The sequence below is a fragment of the Indicator indicator genome, chromosome 14, assembly GCF_027791375.1.
Source record: "Indicator indicator isolate 239-I01 chromosome 14, UM_Iind_1.1, whole genome shotgun sequence".
Taxonomy (NCBI): domain Eukaryota; kingdom Metazoa; phylum Chordata; class Aves; order Piciformes; family Indicatoridae; genus Indicator; species Indicator indicator.
In genome coordinates, this window is record NC_072023.1 from 25185491 (window position 1) to 25208021 (window position 22531).

The following is a 22531-nucleotide window of genomic DNA, read 5'->3' on the forward strand; positions in this document are numbered from 1 at the left end:
TTCCTACTCTTCACAGTGGCTCTTAGGGTGGACTTCTAGTCATGTGTAATGGCATAGTACAATGTAAGTCCTAGAAAGACAACAGGTGAGGAACAGAGCAGGCAGTGATGGGAATACTGCCTGCAATGCAGGCACCTTAGAGAAATTCATCTGACCAAACTCCACATCTCTACAGTGGAAAGGAATCATAGCATCATAGCATCATAGGATGGTCCAGGCTGGAAGGGACCACCAAAGCTCATCCAGTCCAACCTCCCTGCAGTCAGCAGGGATATCATCAACTAGATCAGGTTGCCCAGAGCCTCCTTGTGCCTTACCTTGAATATCTCCAGGGAAGGAGCCTCAAGCACCTCCCTGGGCAACCTGTTCCAGTGTTCCACCACCTTCATAGTTAAGAACTTGTTCCTAACATCCAATCTAAATCTGCTCTGCTCTAGTTTGAGGCCATTGCCCCTGGTCCTGTCCCTGCAGGCCTTTGCAGTCTCTCTCCATCCTTCTTGTAGCCCCCTTCAGGTACCGGAAGGTTGCTATTAGGTCTGCCTGGAGCCTTCTCTTCTGCAGGCTGAACACCCCCAGCTCCCTCAGCCTGTCCTCATAGCAGAGCTGCTCCAACCCCCTGAGCATTTTTGTGCCCTTCTTCTGGACCTGCTCCATCAGGTCTATGTCCTTCCTTGTGTGGAGGGCTCCAGTACTGCACACAGTATTCCAGGTGAGGTCTCCCCAGAGCAAAGTGGCAGAATCACCTCTCTGGATCTGCTGGCAACACAAGAAAGGAAGAGAACTTCTTTCTTTGGTAAGAATAATGTTTGCACAAACACAGTAGAAAACCTGAGTGTTTATTGACTCTTTGCAGGTAATGCTGTTCTCTAAGGTTTTATGCAGACATAATAGGAAAAAATAAACCTCTGCAGGAAGTGAAAGAAAAAGTACTGCTTTCTTGTGATCCTCCCAGCATGTGTACTGCTTGCAAGTGTGGGGCAAAAGGGCAGAAGTCATCTGTCCCACTCTGCACTGCACAATTGCTGGTGTGTGCTCAGGCAGGAATCCTACCCCTGTGGGCCCAAGCCAGGGACAGTGTGGATGGACAGGAATCCTGTGTCTGCAGCCCACACACACAGCTGGTGTGGACAGACAGGAATGTGATGGCTGTGTGTTTGGATGGATCTGATGAGGCAGGGCTCTTCTGCATGGATCTCAAACCTAATAACTGGCCATAGAGAGAACATTGTTAGCTTTAGGTTAGTTTGGGGTAGCAAGGCTCTGTTGGTTGTCAACGGAAATGCCCTTTCAACTCTTCCTTCCAGCAGTTACCATGGAGGATTTTGTCTAGATTCAAAGATGATAGTGAAGCAGAAAAAGCATAATACTGGTTTTCCTTTCCTGTAATATGCAACAGCTTTTAAATTTAATTTCAGAACAAGCATATATAGTCTTGAGGTTTGGGGGGATTTTTTTTTTAAGTTGCTATCAACACTGTTTATATGGTGCAGACACAGACACAGTCCTGTGCACACCCAGAGCTGGGTTCTGGGCAGTTACAGACAGTCTGTGTTGAGATGATACTGAGCAGCACATGTCACTTTAGCATCCAGGAATTCAGATCTGTGCATAACTATTCTTTTTGTTGCCAAGAGCAGCATGCATAGAGGAGGGTTGCTGCTGCAGCTCTCTGAAGCTGCAAGCAAATGCAATTGAAGTAGTGAGTCATGTAACAACAAAAACATGGGAGGCTAAGAGCTGTGGTGAAAAAACTGCTATGCACCTCCCAAAATAAAACTACTTGGGTAAAGGAAAACATTCACTGTGTTCATTGTAAAAAAGGAGTCACAACAGGCCAAGATTTGAACATGCCCTCTCCTCTGCCCTGCTGAGACCTCACCTGACACATTGCATCCAGTTCTGGGCTCCCCAGACCAAGAGGGACAGGGATCTGCTGGAGAGAGTCTAATGGAGGGCTAAAGGATGCTGAAAGGCCTGGAGCACTGCCTGGGGAGGAGAGGCTGAGAGCCCTGGGGCTGTTTAGCCTGGAGAGGAGAAGACTGAGAGGGGATTTAAGTAATGCTTATAGATATCTGAGGGCTGGGGGTTGAGAGGGAGGGGACAGGCTCTGCTCAGTTGCACCCTGGGATAGGACAAGGGGCAATGGATATAAAATATAGCACAGGAGGTTCCACCTCAACATGAGGAGGAACTTCTTTCCTGTAAGGGTCCCAGGGCACTGGAAGAGGCTGCCCAGAGAGGTTGTGGAGTCTCCTTCTCTGGAGCCTTTCCAGTCCTGTCTGGATGTGTTCCTGTGTGACCTGTGCTGGATTCTGTGGTCCTGCTCTGGCAGGGGGGGTTGGACTTGATGATATCCAGAGGTCTCTTCCAACCCCTAACATCCTGTGATTTACAAATTACATCAAGTAGGAAAGGGGTATGTAGATACACATGAGCTGGTGGCCTTCATGTGATTTTGTTGAAGAAGGGGATGGTAACTAGGAGTTAAGACTTACAGTAAGCAATGTGTCTTGTATATAAATGCCTAGATGAGATTTCACCAGGCAGTCTTCACAGGCATCACTGGACTGGGAAACTCTGATTTCAGACTAAAACAGTGACTAAGGCAGCTGTGTCACGCAGGCAGCTTTGTGAAGCTGAGCAGACAATTTATTTTCAGTTGTGTTCTAGAGGCATCTTTGTGAAGCTGAGCATGTGCAAGCTGATTTATTTTGGAAAGGAGAATCAAATAGGGTAACAAAGGAAAGAGGGACAAAGATGAGTGTGAGATGAGCAGGGTGTGGAGTGAGGCTGGAGTGAAAAACAGGAGGAGAAATTTCAAGTCAGTAGTCACAGAATTACAGAATTGTCAGGGCTGGAAGGGACCTCAAGGATCAGCCAGTTCCAGGCCCCCTGCTATGGGCAGGGACACCTCACACTACAGCAGGTTGTCAGAGCCACATCCAGCCTGGCTGCAAAAACCTCCAGGGATGAGGCTTCCACCACCTCCTTGGGCAACCTGTGCCAGTGTCTCACCACCCTCATGGGGAAGAAATTCTTCCTAATGTCTAATCTACATCTCCCCTCCTCTAGCTTGGATCCATGCCCCCTAGTCCTACTACCTGACACCCTAAAAAGTCCCTCCCCAGCTTTCTTGTAGCCTCCTTCAGATACTGGAAGGCCACAAGAAGGTCTCCTCAGAGACCTTCTCCAGACTGCACAACCCCAACTCTCTCAGTCTGTTTCCATAGCAGAGCAGCTCCAGCCCTCTGCTCATCCTTGTGGCCCTTCTCTGGATGCATAACAAGACAGGAGGAGTCCCACAGCTTGTTCTGTTTTTGATAGAAGTATCTGCCTGCTTTGGGATATATGTCATAGGCAGTTGAGGGGTTTTGCCTTCTGGTATGTATAGATTTTGTAAGCATCTTGTCTGTGGTGCTTAGTATCAGTGTTTAAATTGCAAAAGTTTAAGATAATCACAGGAGCATTGTAATGTTGGAATGCATTTCCAACCTTGGCATAACCTGAGCTAGCTTCTACATTTTGAATTTGTAAAACATGTGTCTCACCAACCTAACAAAACTGCTAGGGAGTGTTTGTGTTCCAAAGTACCTTTCAACTTGTTTTTCTCACTGCTTTTTTTTTTCTTTTTTCTTTTTCTTTTTCTTTTTTTTTTCTTTTTTTTTTGGTGTTTGTTGTTCTCTCAGTTGATAAAATATAAGATTAACTTTTTAGCTTGGTCCTACAAACACACCATGGGAGCAGAAAAGGAGCAAAGGGAGAAGCACAAGCAGGAGTTTTTGTCGGTTTGAGTGATGAGGGCTGTGACAAAGACTGGTTTTGGCTTTCATATAAGTAGGATCTCACTTTTTTGTTGTCCTTGGTGGTATGTAGGCTAAAAAGACCGAATACTCTGCATGTATTAAACATTCAGCAGAACTAAACTTGAGAGACTTGCTGCTGTTCACTTGAGAATTTGTAGCAGTTCAGCCTCCCCAAGTCTTGAAGAAAACCTTGGAGTGTGGGATCAGAAAACTCCACTTGTATCCAGCATTTAATGCAAGAACTTGTGGAGAGGCTACATCCAAACTTACCACTTGAACAAAGCATGCTGCTTTGGACCAGCTTTCACCCTAAATTCCTCCAAAGAAAAGTTCAAATGACATTGCCATCCATCTGCTTAGCTGAACTGTAGTTCCTACCAAGTAACTTTTCAATTTATTGACCATTTTAAACCAGGTTTGACAGAGGGAAAGAAGTCTCAAGGACTGTGTAACATAGAAGGACTTAATTAACATCCACAGCTGGGTAGAGGTGAAAAAAGAGTCTGAACTGGTGCTCCCACACAGGGAAAGGCAAAAGGAATTGAGCCATGATGTATTTTGTTTGGCTGTAGCAGAGGCATATGGCTGCCTGTTCAGAACTTTCACACTGCTCCCAGCTGACTCTTGCCTGGAGACACCATGGGGGAGGCAGGATGGAGAAAGAGATTATTGCAGGGTTGAAGGCCATGCTTAGATGTACAATATGAGTCCAAAGCACACAGATTTCATTAGCCAGCATAAAGTGGGTAATAAAGTGGGCTCCTCTGCTCTTCCAGGGTAGCCATGCTGTCTGCTAAAGAAATCAGCTCTTAACTGATGAAGGAAGTAATGAAGACAGCACAAGAGGTGGAGAGTGAATGCAGCAGCATGATTTAGCAAAAACCAGTTGCTGTTAAGCTAATTTACATAAATGAGCATTTTCAGCTTGCAGGGTATGTGGCAGCAGAGGATACTGATCTTATACTCTCCAGCAGGAAGCTCTGCAGTAAGGCCTTTCTCTGCCACAGCAGGGAACCAAGGGCAGCCTTCCCCTAGCAGCACTGGGAAGGATTATTAAACAAAGAGTGCTTACCTGCTGACTTTAACCCTAGACTATGCTCACCAGTGGGATGTCAATACAAGCAGTCCTCTTCTTTCACCTTCAGAATTAAAGCAGCAGCTGGTTTTGCTTGCTGTTGCTGTCCTCAGATCAATTCCCATAAATAATCTCTGTAGTTTTGTATAGATCCAGGATTCCTTGAGGATGTTGCAGCAGGATGCCATTTGTCCTTTTGATCCTGCCTGAAATGGGTCACCCAGTCAGTATCAATTGGTTTTTCAGTGTGGTGGTAAACGTTCTCAGATGCCAGCATTTGCTCAGACGTCTTGGAGACCAAGGCAAACACACCTGAATGGGACTTCTGCTTAAGACCTTACATGCTGTGAAAAGATGTCAAAGAACTGGCATGCTTGGTTTGCTCCTGAGTGTTTAACCATGAAAGCAGGAGAGAGGTTTTGAGTGTGTTTGGATTTGGGGTCTTTTCCAACCTGAGTGTCTCTGTGATTCTGTACTTTTCAGAGATACTGAATTTGGCTCATGATTTAGGGGAAAAAAAAAAGTCACCTGAGTGTCTCCATTATATTTCTATGTTATTACTGGTGAAAAGATTTCTAAACTGTTGGATTTGCATGTGTGTGCTTCAGTGAAACATTCAACTCCAATTTAAATGGGATGACTCCAGTGCTGTGTTCACCTCTGGGCCCCTCACTAAAGGTAGGACATTAAGGTTCTGGAGCATGTCCAGAGAAGGGCAACAAGGCTGGAGAAGGGCTTGGAGCCCCTGGACTATGAGGAGGGGCTGAGGGAGCTGGGGGTGTTCAGTCTGGAAAAGAGGAGGCTGAGAGGAGACCTCATTGCTCTCTACAGCTCCCTGAAGGGAGGTTGGAGTGAGGAGGGGACAGCCTCTGCTCCTTGGTGGCAAGAGACAGCAGCAGAGGAAATGGTTCCAAGCTGCAGCAGGGGAGGTTCAGGCTGGATGCTAGGAAATATTTCTTCCCAGAGGGTTCTCAGCCATTGGAATGGTCTGCCCAAGGCAGTGCTGGAGTCCCCATCCCTGGAGGTGTTTGCACAGTGTGTGGAGCTGGTGCTTAGGGACATGGTTTAGTGTTGACCCTGCAGTGCTGGGTCGAGGGTTGGACTGGCTGAGCTTGGAGGTCTCTTCCAACAGGATGTTTCCTGTGATTCTGTGACTCCTTTAACTCACTGACACACTGTCTCCACCACATAGCCATTTGTCACAAGTACAGTCAGTATAATAATGTATACTTAATATATGGCTTTTTAAACTCTCCATTAAAGGATTAATAAAGCTTGTTGAGACTGCTTAGCAAAGCCAGAGATTACCCTACCTGCATATTTTAACAAAAAATGAGAAAACAGTCACTGATGTCACAGAGTATGGTGGGTTGCATGGTGGAGAAACAGATTTGATGCAAGCTCCTTGAATAAGCTACTGCAACAAGATGTGAAGCAGACTAGAGTAATACAGAGAATGCACATCTTCTGAGCTAATATCTGCTGTCTGTAGTTAAATTTGGGGGTTCCAATTCATGTGTAGAATTCCACTTGTTTGTCAGACACAGGCAGGATTTCTCAAGGTTTTACCAGCTCTGTTCCAGAAGGTGTTACAGGATCAGAGGAGGTTAGGGGTTGGAAGGAACCTCGGGAGATCTTCCAGTCCAACCCCCTGCCAGAGCAGGACCATAGAATCCAGCATAGGTCACACAGGAACACATCCAGACAGGACTGGAAAGGCTCCAGAGAAGGAGACTCCACAACCTCTCTGGGCAGCCTCTTCCAGTGCTCTGGGACCCTCACAGTAAAGAAGTTCCTCCTCATGTGAGGTGGAACCTCCTGTGCTGTAGTTTCCATCCATTTCTCCTTGTCCTATCCCAGGCTGCAACTGAGCAGAGGCTGTCCCTGTCCCTTCCTTCCTGACCCCCAGCCCTCAGCTATTGATAGACATTGATCAGATCCCCTCTCAGTCTTCTCCTCTCCAGACTAAACAGCCCCAGGGCTCTCAGCCTCTCCTCCCCAGGCAGTGCTCCAGTCCCTTCAGCATCCTGGTAGCTCTCCCTTGGACTCTCTTCAGCAGATCCCTGTCCCTCTTGAACTGGGGAGCCCAGATCTGGATGCAATATTCCAGCATCTCAGACTTTCCTCTGCACTTTCTGGATCTCTAATTGAACTGTGATAAAATCTATTGATTTGGTCTTCAGGGTTGGAGGTGCACCAACAAGCTGCCAGTGTCACCTGCAGTGAACATGAAATAACTTAGGAACCTACAGTTGAGGGTGTGGTTTGAGCAGCACATCCATGAAGAAGGAACAGAGTGGTTCTTAAACAGAATTCACCATGGCTACAGCTTTGGCAACTAAAATATTGCACATGTGCTGTTTGGAATGAAAGTTTCCAGGTGTTGGCTGCATTGGAAATAGTCTGCTCCATGGTTATTTCCTTGTTTACCCAAATATTTAGAAATCCTAGAACACAATTAGAAGTAAACTACCTGATAAGCAGAAAAAGCAGAGGGAAAATGTAGTGAGATCCCTGCAGGACCACGAAATAACAGAAGAAAAGAAGCACATTTAAAAGAAGTGCCAATGCTGACCATTCCCTGTTAGGATTTCAACAAGTTTATCTCCTATTGTCTCCTGGTGCTTTTGTCTCTGAATGTAATTGACTGCCCTAGCAAGGGACAGGGCAGAGGACAGGGTTAAATAGTGACAAGGAAGAAGGGTGTTAAGTGTAAGTGTGTGAGAGAGGCAAAAGGCCAATTGCAGAAGTTCTGCAGGGGGGGAGGAGGAGCAGGCAAGAGCTGATAGTCACAGAACCACAGAGTGTTAGGGGCTAGAAGGGACCTCCAAAGCTTATCCAAGGTCCTTGGCATGATGTCTGCTTCACAGATACATTCCCAGAGTGGTATATAATGATGGCTAGCTTGACAAAAAAAATGCTAAAAATATTAGCTTAGTATTTCTCAGGGTTTGGTGAAAAATCATGAAATCAGTATTAAATCTCAGAAATCATTCAGTCAGTCCCATTGCACTGTTAGAGTTTTTATTAGAGTTGCTGCAATACACAAACCTTGGTACAAAATCAATCTTTTTTTTCTAAATGATCATGTCGCAGAATGTTAGGGGCTGGAAGGGACCTCCAAAGCTCATCCAGTCCAACCCCCTGCCAGAGCAGGATCACCTAGAGCAGGTCACACAGGAACACATCCAGGCAGGTCATGAGTATCTCCAGAGAGGGAGATTCCACAATCCCCCTCTGTTCCAGGGTTCTGTCACCCTCACAGAGAAAAAGTTTTTCCTCCTGTTTTCATGAAACTTCCTCTGCCTCAACTTCCACCATTGCCCCTTGTGCTGTCATTGGGCATCACCCAGCAGAGCCTGACTAGAGTAACAGAGTATCTTCTAATACAGTCAGAGGAGGTTGGAGAATTTTAGATAGCATACCCTTGCAAATGTTATGCTTGAGACCTGTGCTTCCCAGGCTCCTCTCTGCAGACCTCTTGTGGCCAGTTCTCCACAGTCATTCCCAGTTTTCATTTGGGATCTTGAGAGTGTACAATGGCTCTTGAGTAATTTTGAGGGTTGACACCAGTTTAAAGGGTTTGGGACTGCTCTTTTGCACAGCCTTTGTTAGGGTACTGAACAGCCTTGTGAGGACTTTGACAAGGCGAGGAGTTTTGTAGGGCAGGAGGGGCAAGTAGTAAGGTCACAGAGTTGGTTCTGTCAAAAAAATATAAAGAAGCCTTCTGGAAAAAATCAAGAAGCTTATTGAGTTGCTCAAACATGTCCAGAGAAGGGCGACAAAGCTGGGGAGGGGTCTGGAGCACAGCCCTGTGAGGAGAGGCTGAGGGAGCTGGGGGTGTTTAGCCTGGAGAAGAGGAGGCTCAGGGCAGACCTCATTGCTGTCTACAACTACCTGAAGGGAGGTTGTAGCCAGGAGGGGGTTGGTCTCTTCTCCCAGACAACCAGCACCAGACCAAGAGGACACAGCCCTGGGGGAAGTTTAGGCTTGATTTTAGAGAGTTCTTCCCAGACAGAGAGAATGGCCATTGGAATGGTGCTGCGGTCGAGAGGATGAATATTTATTAATTACCCTCACAACAATAATTAATAAATGATATGGCAAACAGGTATTAATAAAAATAGAAACCCTTTATTAATGAAATATGCCAAAACTCATTACAGGGATGGTTGTACGGTCAGAGGATATATTTACAATGGGATTATTCAGTCTCAGGGCAAATACAAACTATTCTATGCAAATTAGGAAACAACAACTTGGAAAGAGCAGGTCCCCAAGAGCAGGTAGTGCTCAGTTACAGCAGGGGGAGGTTCGATAAGAACTGTTAAACCCAAAGGGCAGTGAATTAGTTACTCACAGCTGGTTTTACCCATACAGGGATGCTGCTGCTGCTGCTGTGTTAGCTTTGGGGGGCTCTCGTAGGGCACAGCACAGCAGATTGCTGGCAGGAAAGGTTCCCTGCCTGGTCCCAGGCTGGTCTGGATGCAGCAGACGGCAGGCAGTTAACGACGCTCTTGGTGCCGGGCGCTGGCTTGGTTCCTGGGGAAACTGAGGCACAGCACGAAGCTGGGGGCAAGGGGAAGCAGGCTGGGTAGATCTGGCTTCTAGGCTCCTGGCTTCTCCGGCTTGCTGGATATGGCTCCTGGCTTTATCCCAGGCTCTGGACCAGGCACTCGAGGCAGGGCAGCGCAACTCAAGGCTTGAAGCAAGGCAAGGCAAGGCAAGGCAAGGCAAGGCAAGGGTGACTACCTAGCCACTTGTATATATACAAAATGCCAGAGATCAATTGATCCAGTGGGGCACTGAAGCTAATGTGTAGCTGCCCAATGGAAAAGTGTTCTGCCAGGCTGTAACCATAAAAGGCAGAAGCAAGGAGCTTGTATGTGGGGGAGCAGTGTTCAGCTTATGTGTTCTCACCCCAGATAAACATCCTGTTTACCACACAGGCAGAGTCCTGTCCCCTGTGTTCCTTTTCCCACGTTGCCCTGTTTTCCTGCAGGAGGGAGGGGAGAGAAAGCAACCCTGTCTAGACATCTTAAGGCCTCTCTGGATCTGTACTGGGCCATACCATGGCCCTTCCACCACAAATGTGCTGCCCAGGGAGGTGGTAGGGTCAGTGTTCCTGGAGGTGTTCAAGAAAAGCCAGGATGAGGCACTTAGTGCCATGGCCTAGTTGATTGGATAGGGCTGGGTGATAGGTTGGACTTCATGATCTCAAAGGTCTCTTCCAACCTGGTTGATTCTGTGATTCTGTGTGATTCTGTGAGTTGTGAAGTCTTGTCTTGTTTCTTTCATTCTAGCAGTTTTTCTGCACATGCATGAAGAAGGTACCTGCAATGGCAATTTTTCAAGGGCAATTTGGATCAGACATCCTGCTCTTACCATCACTAGTTCTGCTTACAGGCTCTGGAGGTCTTAGACAAAAGCAGTCCTGACACAAACAATTTGTCTGCACTGTTCATTTATTTTCTCACAGGACACAGTGGTTAAACCACTTTGTTGTTCATACTTTTTACTGTGGTGTAGACATCTTTGCCCTAGGATCTGAGCTGCAGCCCCATATGGTGGGAAAGGTTTGAATCATAGCACTGTGACAAAGCAGTTGAGGACTGCAGGATGTTGGAGGGGTTCCCCACAGCAAAGTAAACAGTTTGTATGTAAGTCATTGAAGCAGACATATGCTCTAAAACTTTCCATCTTTTGGAGCATTTTTTTCTGGAGAGGGGCAATGTTCATACACAATCTGTATATGGCAAGATGTTTCCAGGTGACTGTTTCAGGACCCTAAACCTGTTCTTTCCACCCATCACAAAAATGCAAAAGAGATTTACTGCTAGGAGCACTGCACCCATTGAACTGGGCACAGTTTTATGAATCTTATTGTTCTGTATGTGGAGAAGGACCTGGGAGTGCTGGTGGACAGCAAGTTCTGCGTGGGACAGCAATGTGCCCTGGTGGCCAAGAAGACCAATGGGATCCTGGGGTGCATTAAGAAGAGTGTGTCCAGCAGATCCAGGGAGGTTCTCCTCCCCTTCTACTCTGCCCCAGTGAAGCCCCACCTGGAATCAATATTCCCAGTTCCAAAGGGAGAGGGATCTACTGGAAAGAGCCCAAGGGAGGGCTACAAGGATGCTGAAGGGACTGGAGCACTGCCTGGGGAGGAGAGGCTGAGAGCCCTGGGGCTGTTTAGTCTGGAGGAGAGAAGACTGAGAGGGGATCTGATCAATGTCTATCAATAGCTGAGGGCTGGGGGTCAGGAAGGAAGGGACAGGGACAGCCTCTGCTCACTTGTGCCCTGGGATAGGACAAGGAGCAATGGATGGAAACTGCAGCACAGGAAGTTCCACCTCAACATGAGGAGGAACTTCTTTATTGTGAAGGTCCCAGAGCACTGGAAGAGGCTGCCCAGAGAGGTTGTGGAGTCTCCTTCTCTGGAGCCTTTCCTTCCCTGTCTGGATGTGTTCCTGTGTGAGCTGTGATGGCTTCTATGGTCCTGCTCTGGCAGGGGCGTTGAACTGGATGATCTCTGGAGGTCCCTTCTAACTCCTAACCTCCTCTGATCCTGTGATATAGTTAGAGTTATTATAGTTGTTTTCAATTGGAAATTCATCAGGTTTTATTCCAGTCCTAAGCAGGAGCTTTTTATTTCCATATTTGACATAAAGTAAAATATTATGCTATTCTATTGTGTTCTAGTCTAGTCTAGTCTAGTCTAGTCTAGTCTAGATTAGTGTTACATTTGCTAAACTGCTTGGAATTTTAGTGTTTGAAAATAATTTTTAGTGATATCTCTGAGGAAATAAATAGCTTTTCTTTCAGCTCTCAATTTTTTGCCTAATTACAGTGATAAACTTGTAAATTAGTTCCTGTAGTGAAATCACATTACTGATTTTGGTGATTTGAAGCCAAGGCTTCTAGATCACAAACATGGACTCTTAAGATTAAAGGAATAGTGGAAGGACCCAGAAAATGTCCTTCCAGGTGAACTGGCCCTGTGTGGTTGTCTTCATCAGGACACTGCAGAGATTGTTGTGTGTTAAACTGTTCACAGGGCTGTGGTGGAGCTAAGCAGCTGAATCATAGTCAACAACCATGAGGAATTTAGGAATCTAGCTCCCTCCTACTTGGAAAACTCCAGCCTTGATAGCCATGAAATTACCTAGTGATGAAATGCCCAAATCATAAGAATCACAGCATATGGTGTGGAAAGGGACCTGGGGGTGGAAAGGGACCTGGGGGTACTGGTTGACAGCAGCTGAACATGAGCCAGCAGTGTGCCCAGGTGGCCAAGAGAGCCAATGGCATCCTGGCCTGCATCAGGAATAGTGTGGCCAGCAGGAGCAGGGAGGTCATTGTACTCCTGTACACAGCACTGGTTAGGCCACACCTTGAGTCCTGTGTCCAGTTCTGGGCCCCTCAGTTTTGGAAAGATGTTGAATTGCTGGAGCATGTCCAGAGAAGGGCAACGAGGCTGGGGAGAGGCCTTGAGCACAAGCCCTATGAGGAGAGGCTGAGGGAGCTGGGGGTGTTTAGCCTGGAGAAGAGAAGGCTCAGGGGAGACCTCATTGCTGTCTACAACTACCTGAAGGGAGGTTGTAGCCAGGTGGGGGTTGGGCTCTTCTCCCAGGCAACCAGCACCAGAACAAGAGGACACAGTCTCAAGCTGCGCCAGGGGAGGTTTAGGCTGGAGGTGAGGAGAAAGTTCTTCACAGAGAGAGTGGTTGGCCATTGGCATGGGCTGCCTGGGGAGGTGGTGGAGTCACCATCCCTGGAGGTGTTCAAGAGGGGATTGGACGTGGCACTTGGTGCCATGGTTTAGTAGTCATGAGGTGTAGGGTGACAGGTTGGACTCGATGATCTTTGAGGTCTCTTCCAACCTTCTTGATTCTATGATTCTATGATATTTCAGGTTGGAGAGGGCTTCTGTATCCAGCCACTTGCTGAGAGCATCACAAGCAGAGGAGCTTGCTCAAGGCTTTGCCTAGTGGCATTTTCAGTGTCTACAAGGGTGGAGATGCTGCAGCCTCTTGGCAGCCTGTTCTGGTGTTGGATCAGCCTCGTTCTCAAAAGAATTTTGCTGTCATCTAATGAGAGCTTTCTGTTTTCCAGTTTACATCTGTCAGCTCTTGTCCTGTCCCCTCCAGCAAGAGCATGGCTTTGTCTTCTCTGTTTTCTTCCACAAAGTAAAGAAGCCTCCTCTTTTTGAGACCAAACCAGCCCATTTCTCTCAGCCTCTTCTCATGACTTCTGAATATTAATAGTAGGTTATTCTTAAAGTGTCAGAAATACAGAAACCCCTTTAATTCCACTTCAGAATCTTATGTGAGGGATACTGTGCTTTAAATGCAAAGATCTTTTTATTCTTCTCTTATAGAATCATAGAATCAGTCAGGCTTGGAAGGGACCACAAGGATCATCTAGTTCCAACCCCAACCCCCAACCCCCCCCGGCTTCCTGTATTAGTCCCAGCGTTGTTTTTTCCATGCAGTAGAACAAACCATGCTGCCTCTCTCTGGGAAGAGTTACTTTTTCTCTCACAAAGCTTTACTAACATTCTCCTAACCCCCTACTTTTTACTAGTTTTTTCCACATACACACTGTTGTTTGTTACCAAACCCAAACATTTCCAATGAAATGAGAAGTCATTCAAAAGTAGTAGCTCTCATTGCAAAGAACAAATGGTTAAACAGCCAACTTTACATCTAATAAAACTCTACATTTGGAGAAAGTGCCTTTGCAATAAACTCTTTGCTTAAGTATGAATGCAGCATGTTTCAGGCAGTGATTTATGAATGATGAGTCAGACTTGGATTCAAAACTCGTTTGACAACACAGAGCAAACAATATAAGGACTTTGCCTGATTAAATTGCCTATTTCTTAAGCTCAATTTGCTATAGCTTTTGTTAAATTAATCCAACCTAAAATCAGATCCAGATTCAAGCCCTGGACCTGCTCTATAATGATCCAAGTACAGTCAAGTAGAAACTGCATTCTCTAGCCTCAAGATGCTCATTAAAATCAGAGTTTTCACTGAGAAACCATGCAGTCATGAAGGGATTGAGTCAACAGCTGGCATCTTTGCAGTGAGCTTTGAGCTTTCATTTAAGACATTGCAGTGCATCTCTGACCATTTTATATGTCTAGCTGTACACCATTTACTGCTTTCTGTCTCTAGCATAGGGTTGTTGGAGGTCTTTTTCAGAATACAAGTATTTGCCAAAGCTAGAAATGAGGCTTTGTCTGCCTTATGAACTAGGAGCAGAAATGCCATCACTGGTTTGGATCTACTCCAGAAATGAGTGCCCAGTGACAGTGGCACCCAGATAACTCCAAGTGAAGCAGCTGGCTCAGGGCTGGCAGCTCACTTTGGAAAATCCTAGACCTGGACCTTTTATAGTCCCCTCTAGGCTGCTCTGAAGAGTGTGGTCTTTGTAAGCCCTGCTGGGTGGGTGGACATTTTGCCCAGGGGGGGTTTCTGTACCTGTTTGTGTGTGTGTGTGTGTGTGTGTAGGTACTTGGAGACCTCATTTGGAGAGCAGTGAAATGGGGAAATGCCCTTGGGGTCCCAGTGGATGGAAGGTTGACCATGAGCCAGCAATGTGCTCTGGTGGCCAAGAAGGCCAATGGCCTCCTGGGGTGGATCAGAAGGGCTGTGGTTAGGAGGTCAAGGGAGGTTCTCCTCCCCCTCTACTCTGCCCTGCTGAGGCCACATCTGAAATATTGTGTCCAGTTCTGGGTCCCTCAGCTCAAGAGGGAAGAGAGCTAATAGAGAGAGACCAGTGCAGAGCCACGAAGATGATGGAGTGGAACATCTTCCTTATGAGGAGAGCCTGAGGGAGCTGAAGGCTCTGTAGCTTGGAGAGGAGGAGCCTGAGAGGTGACCTCCTTCATGTTGATAAAGTTGTGCAGGGTGAGTGCCCAGAGGCTGGAGCCAGGCTCTGCTGGGTGATGTCCAATGCCAGCACAAGGGGCAGTGGTGGAAGCTGAGGCATAGGAAGTTCCATGGAAACAGGAGGAAAAATTTTTTCCCTGTAAGGGTGACAGAACCCTGGAACAGGCTGCCCAGGGGGGTTATGGAGTCTTCCTTTGTGGGGATATTCAAGACCTGTCTGGCTGTGTTCCTGTGTGACCTGCTCTAGGTGCTCCTGCTCTGGCAGGGGGGTTGGACTGGATGAGCTTTGGAGGTCCCTTCCAGCCCCTAACATTCTGTGACTCTGTAATCCAAGCTGGAGGAGGGGAGACTTGGTTTAGATGTTAGGAAGTCCTTCACCATGGGGGTGGTGAGACATTGGAACAGGTTGCGCAGGGAGGTGGTGGAAGCCTCATCCCTGGAGGATTTTAAGGCCAGGCTGGATGTGGCTCTGAGCAACCTGGTCTAGTGGAAAGTGTTTAGTCTTTTTTTTTTTTACAAAACTAACTTATTTTTTGTTTGTTTTAACTGGCTCAGGGACCTCTAACCCAGGTTTTTATTGAATTTTTCTCCAGATTGGTGTTTGAATCTTAAACCCAAGAAATTACTTTGTTTTCACACACAAGTACAACAGAGGTTTTAGTAGGTACAAGTCAGATGAAGCACTGAATTGCAGAACTCATTTAGGCTGGAAGAGAAGTGGTTGGAATGTGTGTCTCAGTCTTTACCAATTCTTTACAATACTACCTACTAATGCTTCATGCAACTGTCATGTCCCTTTTTCCTTTTATGGGTTTTGGATATACAGGGTGCCATAAATACCCAATTCCTTTTGGTCCCTATGATCACATCAGAAGGTAGATTGAGATTTTTTTTTTTTTTTTTTTTTTTTACAGACTCAGAACCGTATGAAGCTGATGGCTGACAACTACGAGGATGATCACCTCAAATCCTCATCCCACTCCAACCAAACCAACCACAAGCCCTCCCCTGACCAGGTAACGTCTCTCATTTTTGCTTGCAAAGTCATTTTCCCCGTGCTGGCTGGTTATTTTGAGCTGTATGTAATGTTCCCTGATGTGCATGTATTACCTTGGAACAAAACCAGCATTCTAGAGTGTAGTTAGAGACCAGAAATGGATGTTGCTGTTGTGTCAGCTTCCTTGAATGCTCCTGAAAGGTGAAAACACCGTGCTCAGTACCAAGCTGTTATTAAGTGGGTGGAGAAGAGGGGGCAGACAAGGAAAGGGAAGAAGGAAATGTTACTCACTTCAAGTGCAAGGCAGGAGTCCTGTCTGGCTTATTTAGATTTTAGTAACTCAGGTTTTACTGCCTGAGTGTGTGGAGTGTCCAGGGCTGTTTCTTGTCTTCAGTAGCAGGAAATCGTGCTCCAGGATCAGCTTTCTGATCTGTGGATTGCATATGAGCAGTTCCCTTCATTTCCCATGAGGAAATCCCAGCCTGTGTGCCAAATGAGCAGAGACTGCTCCCTCACGAATTCAATGGGCCGTGAACTGAAGGGAAATCAATTTACCATCTCCACAGCAGTGAGGAGGCATCCGTGGCATTTACAAGGCACAGCCATGTGCTTGATAACTCTCAGAGAGATTACCTGTCCCTTGGGTAGCACAGAAAATGCCAACAGAATCGCATATGCCCTGTCATAATCTCATCCATTCCAGTTTAATTAAAATATTAGTGATCATTAATCACTGCCTTAGCCAAGTGAAGGAACATTTGGCACTCCTCTTTGCCCTCTGGCCCAGCTAGAAACTGCTGAAATCTGAAGGAAGGCATCTCACTCCAGACCCTTAAGCACCAACCCAGCAATATGCAGAATGAGTGAGGTGTATGTGGGAAATGGCAAAGAACTGTTACATATTCACCTAGTAAAACCAGATCTCTAAAAACCTCTTTTACTGTCTGTGCCAGAGGACAACAAGGAATAGAAACAAAGGAATGAACAGAAAAATTCTCATTTTCAGAGCAAATTCTTTTAGCCTCTTGCTTTGCTACCCTCCTCCAGTTGATAAACAAAGAACCATATGTTGACTGGCTTGAATTTTCTGCCATGTTTTGGAAGAGTGTTGGCCCTGCCTTCTTTGGGAGAGTACAATTCTTAATATAGCAAATAAATGGCTTTCCTAAGCTTGATTTGGAGGCTATGGCAGAATATTTGTTGTTTAGACATGGTCAGTCTATGGAGAAATGAAGCCATTTCCAGAATGGGTCTGTAGGACATGCCTGCAAAAGAAGGCAGATTAAATGAAAAAACACAGTGTGAAGAAAAGATCAAGTTTAAACATAGAAGGAAGTTCCTGCAAAGCTCTTGCAGGGGAGGGTGGTAGGGAGGAGGGGTGGGTGAAGAGCCTGATTGCACTTCCACTTTGCATAGGGGCATTTTCAAAGCTGCTAAAGCCTACAAGAGAGCAAAGCAAGCTGTACCTCGAGGTGGTTCCGAGTATTGCCTAAGTAATGAAACACTTTGTACTGCTGTTTGTACTGACATGTGTGCTTTAAATACTAACCAACTCTTTCTTTCGTTCCCATGCTGCCCTGGTGCTTTTCTCCCATTGCCACCTCTGCTCCGCTAGGACGAGGAGGAGGGCATTTGGGCATAACCAGTCAGATGCTCTTAGTTCAGCCATTTTGTTCAGAACGGTGAGAATCAACTTCTCTTGCCAGCAGGAAAGCTCCTGGCTTGCACTCACTCACTCCTGGCTTGCACTCACTCACTCCTGGCTTGCACTCACTCACTCCTGGCGGTCACTCTCACGGCTCACTCCTCTCTGCTTTGTGACGCTTGGTCCTGCTCCTTCCTGCCTGCTCCTGTAGCCTCTGCATGAGGGTGTTCCTTGGGTGCTTCTGTGGAGCTTGTGATTTCCTTCTGCTCATCATCCTGTCCTTGCTTGTTCATGTTGTGGGGAGAACTTTTCCAGGGCATGCAATCCAGTTTCTAAGCCAAGCAAACTCCTGATGCATATGAGAAAACAGGAAGTGTCTCTCATATCATTTATCACTGACTTCACAGAGGAAATGTTTTCAGCTGGATTCTTTTTCAGAGGGTTTTGCACTGGAGCCAAATCTTTGGATGCTTTTTCAATTCTTGGGAGTAAAGAATTTGCTCAGTGAGAGTGCTCCTCGTGAAGATAGTGCTGCTCCTGAAGAAAGATAACCTTCCTCCTGAAGATAATGTTCCTCCTGAAGGTTTTAAGCATGTTGAGATCTGCTGCCAAGATTGCTGCCATGCATGCTAACCTAACTGTCCACAGATATTTATCAGCTCATAATAGGCCAATCTTGATTTGGGCTAGGGATATAAATTTGAAGGCAAAGAGGAATATCCCCTTCACCTTCCTCTCTCCCTTCCATCTTCCTCATTCTTCCAAAATAGCAGGGGAGAAGTTGGTGTAGATATTTGCCATTTAGAGTATGTTTTGTTTCTCTCTGTCTGGGCCCATAATTTTCTCTGTCTCCTGCCACCAAATTGGCTGTGCAACAACCCCCATTTCCAGAAGAGAAGGTAGCAGACAGGACAGAGCCCGTCTCCTCATGCACTGTTCTCTAGCCTGGAAGAAATAATCCAGGAGCCTTGGTGGAAAGCTACAACAGTCAAGTATCAATTGTTAGACTACAGGACATAGGATTCGTTTCTGCCTTGCAGTGTCTGTTTTGAAGCAGAATAAATTTATTGGAAGTGCTTAAAGTGTATTAAAGGATTGAGATGTGATGACAATATTTTAATAAATCAGATAAAACTTTTTCTTCACATCCTTTTAAGAAAAAATGTTTCACACAGGTTATCTGATCAGTGCCTTTGAGTTTTGTTGAGTTTGGAGTACAGCCTTGTTAAGGGCTCCTTGCTGAACTGCAAGCTCTGCCTGGGGTTGGTAAAGGCAAATTGTCTGGAAAATCCACAGCTGCTTACAGTAAAACCCTAAAACTCAGCAATCAAAAGTCAAGCTGTAAGCAGAGACTGTCATACAAATATGGGTTAAAATAACTTGTAAATATGTACTTGAAAATAGCATTTTTTTTAACAAAAGGAACTATAGGTGGTAATAAGTTAGCATAGGATTCTTTTTAGCTTATTAAGTCAAAGTTTCACTGACCCATACAAGAAGAAAAGATTTTGACATTTCAGAATAAAGGGGAAGTTTTTCTCAGAATTTTATTTTTCCAGGTCAGTCATTTGAAAGAAAATTCTGCTGAATTTCTGCCTTGCATTTCTGGAAAATGTGAGTTTGTGTTATATCTGTAAAATGTTCATGAAAGAGTTATTTACTCTTTCATCTCTTCTCAGTCAACTGCAGATTTACATCTCTGTCTGACTGTATAGCTCAGATCCCTCTCTTCAAGTCAGCTATCTGAAAAATTGAATCCAGCTCTGACAGTGTCAAACTTGAATTTCATGCCTTGGGGTTTGAACAGAGAAAATCTGTTCATTGAGCAAACTGCTGAAGTGCTTTGTTAAATTACACTCACTGTGATCTCACATTCCCTTGGAATCAGTGCTCCTGCAATGGGTGTGTGTTAGCCTGTGGTGTTAAAGGTTTGGGAGATAATGCTTGTAAAGATCTGCTGAAGCACAGGAATTTAAGCACAGGTAAGCAAATGATGAAAAGGAAGAATACACTCACTGTGAAGGTAGGAATAATTCTGGTTTCCATTCTAGAGCAGCTGTGGAGGTTGTATAGAAAACACTGATAGAAAGATTTCTCTTTTCCTCTCCCATCTGTTGCTACATTTGTGAATGCAGGTGTTCTAAGAGTAGGGTTTCTCTTAGTTTCCTGACTTAATGGGTGATTGCCATTAAACACAGCATTTCACTCCACTTTATATTTCAGGCATTTTCCTCAGGAAAATACATTGCAGAATAGCTTAAAAATAATCACAGAATTAACCAGGTTGGAAAAGACCTTCAAGATCATCAAGTCCAACCTATCTCCCAGCACCATCTAATCAACTAAACCATGGCACTGAGTGCCTCATTCAGGCTTTTTTTAAACACTTCCAGAGACAGTGACTCCACCACCTCCCCAGGCAGCCCATTCCAATGGCCAATCTCTCTATCTGTCAAGAAATTCTTCCTAACATCCAGCCCAAACCTCCTGTGGCACAGCTTGAGACTGTGTCCTCTCCTTCTATCAGTGCTTGCCTGGGAGAAGAGACCAACCCCCACCTGGCTACAACCTCCCTTCAGGTAGTTGTAGAGAGCAATAAGGTCTCCCCTAAGCCTCTTCTCCAAACTAAACACCCCCAGCTCCCTCAGCTTCTCCTCACAGGGCTGTGCTCCAGACCCCTCCCCAGCTTTCTTGCCCTTCTCTGGACACATTCCAGCATCTCAACATCCTTCTTAAATTGAGGGGCCCAGAATAAGGCAAGCAGCATCCTAGCCTTACATGCATCTCATCTGAGTAGCACCATAGCATCAAGATTGTCTTGCATACAGCAACAAGGAAAGCATAAAGGTGATTGATGATTCCCATGCCAGTTACTCCCAGCAAATTGCATGTTTTTACCATGATATTCCTTGTACATTAAAAAGAAGTCCTTATTCTCTTTCTTAAAGTGAAGATGTTTTAAGTCACAGAGTTCCTAATTTGTGTATATTAAATTTAAAGTATGTTTTACAGTGGTTAAAAAGTGACTAATAGGATAGGACTTGGTGGTAACTTTGGTTTTTAAGGTCTGAGCAGGTAATCACTTCTGATTCCACCTTGTTCCTGATCTGGTACAAGGTGTCCCTGCCCATGGCAAGGGGGTTGGAGCTAGATGATCTTTGAGGTCCTTTCCAGCCTAAACCATTCTGTCATTCTGATCAATACTGAAGATAAAACAGAGCCCATCAAAATGTGTACAACAGCAAACTACATCATTTCTATGTTTTTGTGGTTTAAGGCTTTTCCCCTCTGCCATGATGGAAGTGATGGACTTTAATACTCAGTGATGCCATTTCTGTACATGTCAGCATTATCAAATAGAACTCCCCTGAAATGAAGAACTGTTTTGAAACATGGGAGCCCTGCCTGGAGCTTCAGAGAATGGCAGTTTAGATTTCAGTTTACAGTTCAGTGTAAATGCAATCTTCCACCCCCAAATAGTCCTTCCTAGCCTTTTTCTCAAGGCTTGTTTCCTTGCTGTGTGAGTTCCTTAGGACACCTTCTGTTCCTCAGATGGAGCCAAACACAGTCCAGTGAGCTTTCTCATGAGGATGCCTCTTTGTCTTTCACAAATGCAATACTTTAATTAGTTATTACTCACTGTTACAATAAATAATATGAATGCACATGTAAGGATATCTAATACATATGAAAAGATGTCTGTCTGGCTGTGTGTCCTTCTGTAAGTATGTCCTCTGTGTGTGCTGTATGGGGTGGGATGAAGCAGCAAAGCTTCCACAGGATCCACCCAAGCTGCTCCATTAATGCAACTTGCTGGCAAACACAGCTATGCTACCTGCCACGTGAGAAAGAGTTGGTATAGTTCAGAGACCTGCTTGTGTCACCTCTGCCCATCAGAAATGAGGCAGACTGCTTGTTTTGAGTGGGCAGAGGAACACAAAACCTGCTGGAAGAGTGAAAGGCAGTTTATCAGGCCAATGGTATTAAGCAGGATCGAGTAGGAATGATAGAAATGGTGAAACCTCACAGAGAGGCTGATGCTAGGAGATGTGCAAAAAAGCAGCTGAGTGCTGAAGGTTATTAGCTACTCAGAGAGGTTGAGAAGAAAGGGGCAGAAGTGAGTGAAAGGCAATGTTCTGAAGAACTGTGACTACAGAGTGGCTGTCCATGGCCAAGGGGAGGCCAGTGACAAGTGGAGTCCCTCAGGGATCAGTACTGGCACCAGTCCCGTTTAACATCTTTGTCAGCAACACAGACAGTAGCACTGAGGCTCCCTCAGCAAGTTTGCAATGGCACCAACATGCATGGTGCAGCTGACACGCTGGAGGGAAGGGATACATCCAGAGGGACCTTGACAGGCTGCAGAGCTGGGCCCAAGCCAACCTCATGAGGTTCAACAAGACCAAGTGCATCTGGGTTAGGGCAATCCCAGGTACTGATATAGGCTAGGCAGGGACTGACTTGAGAGCAGCCCTGAAGAAAAGGCTTTGGGGCTGTGGATGAGCACATGAGCCAGCAGTGAGCACTTGCAGCCCAGAGAGCCAAGCAGAGCCTGGGCTGCAGCAAGAGAAGTGGGGCCAGCAGGGCCAGGGAGGGGATTCTCCCCCTCTGCTCCACTCTGCTCAGACCCCACCTGGAGCACTGTGTCCAGTTCTGGAGCCTCTGTTACAAGAAAGATCTGGAGGTGCTGGAAGGTGTCCAGAGAAGGGCCATGAGGATGAGCAGAGGGCTGGAGCTGCTCTGCTATAGAAAAAGACTGAGGGAGTTAGGGTTGTTCAGTCTGGAGAGGAGAAGGCTCCCAGGAGACCTTCTTATGGCCTTGCAGTATCTGAAGGGGGCTACAAGAATGCAGGGGAGGGACTTTTGAGGGTGTCAGGGAGTGATAAGACTGGGGAATGAAATAAAGCTAGAGGAGGGCAGATTTAGACTGGTTGTAAGGAAGAACTTCTCCATGAGGGTGGTGAGACACTGGAACAGATTGCCCAGGGAGGTGGTGGAAGTCTCATCCCTGGAGGTTTTTGAAGGCCAGGCTGGATGTGGCTGTGAGCAACCTGCTGTAGTGTGAGGTGTCCCTGGCAATGTCGGGGGGCTGGAACTGGATGATCCTTGAGGTCC

At 46.0% G+C, this 22531-nt stretch overlaps 1 protein-coding gene across 2 annotated transcripts in view; it reads left to right on the top strand.

The window, feature by feature from the left end:
- Positions 1-22531, top strand: part of ERC1 (ELKS/RAB6-interacting/CAST family member 1) — a 351929-nt gene that overhangs the window by 297124 nt on the left and 32274 nt on the right. For both annotated transcript variants that reach the window (XM_054386713.1, XM_054386714.1), the window contains one exon: positions 15689-15790. In XM_054386713.1, coding sequence (XP_054242688.1) covers positions 15689-15790 — 102 coding nt within the window. The remainder of the gene's footprint in view (positions 1-15688; positions 15791-22531) is intronic.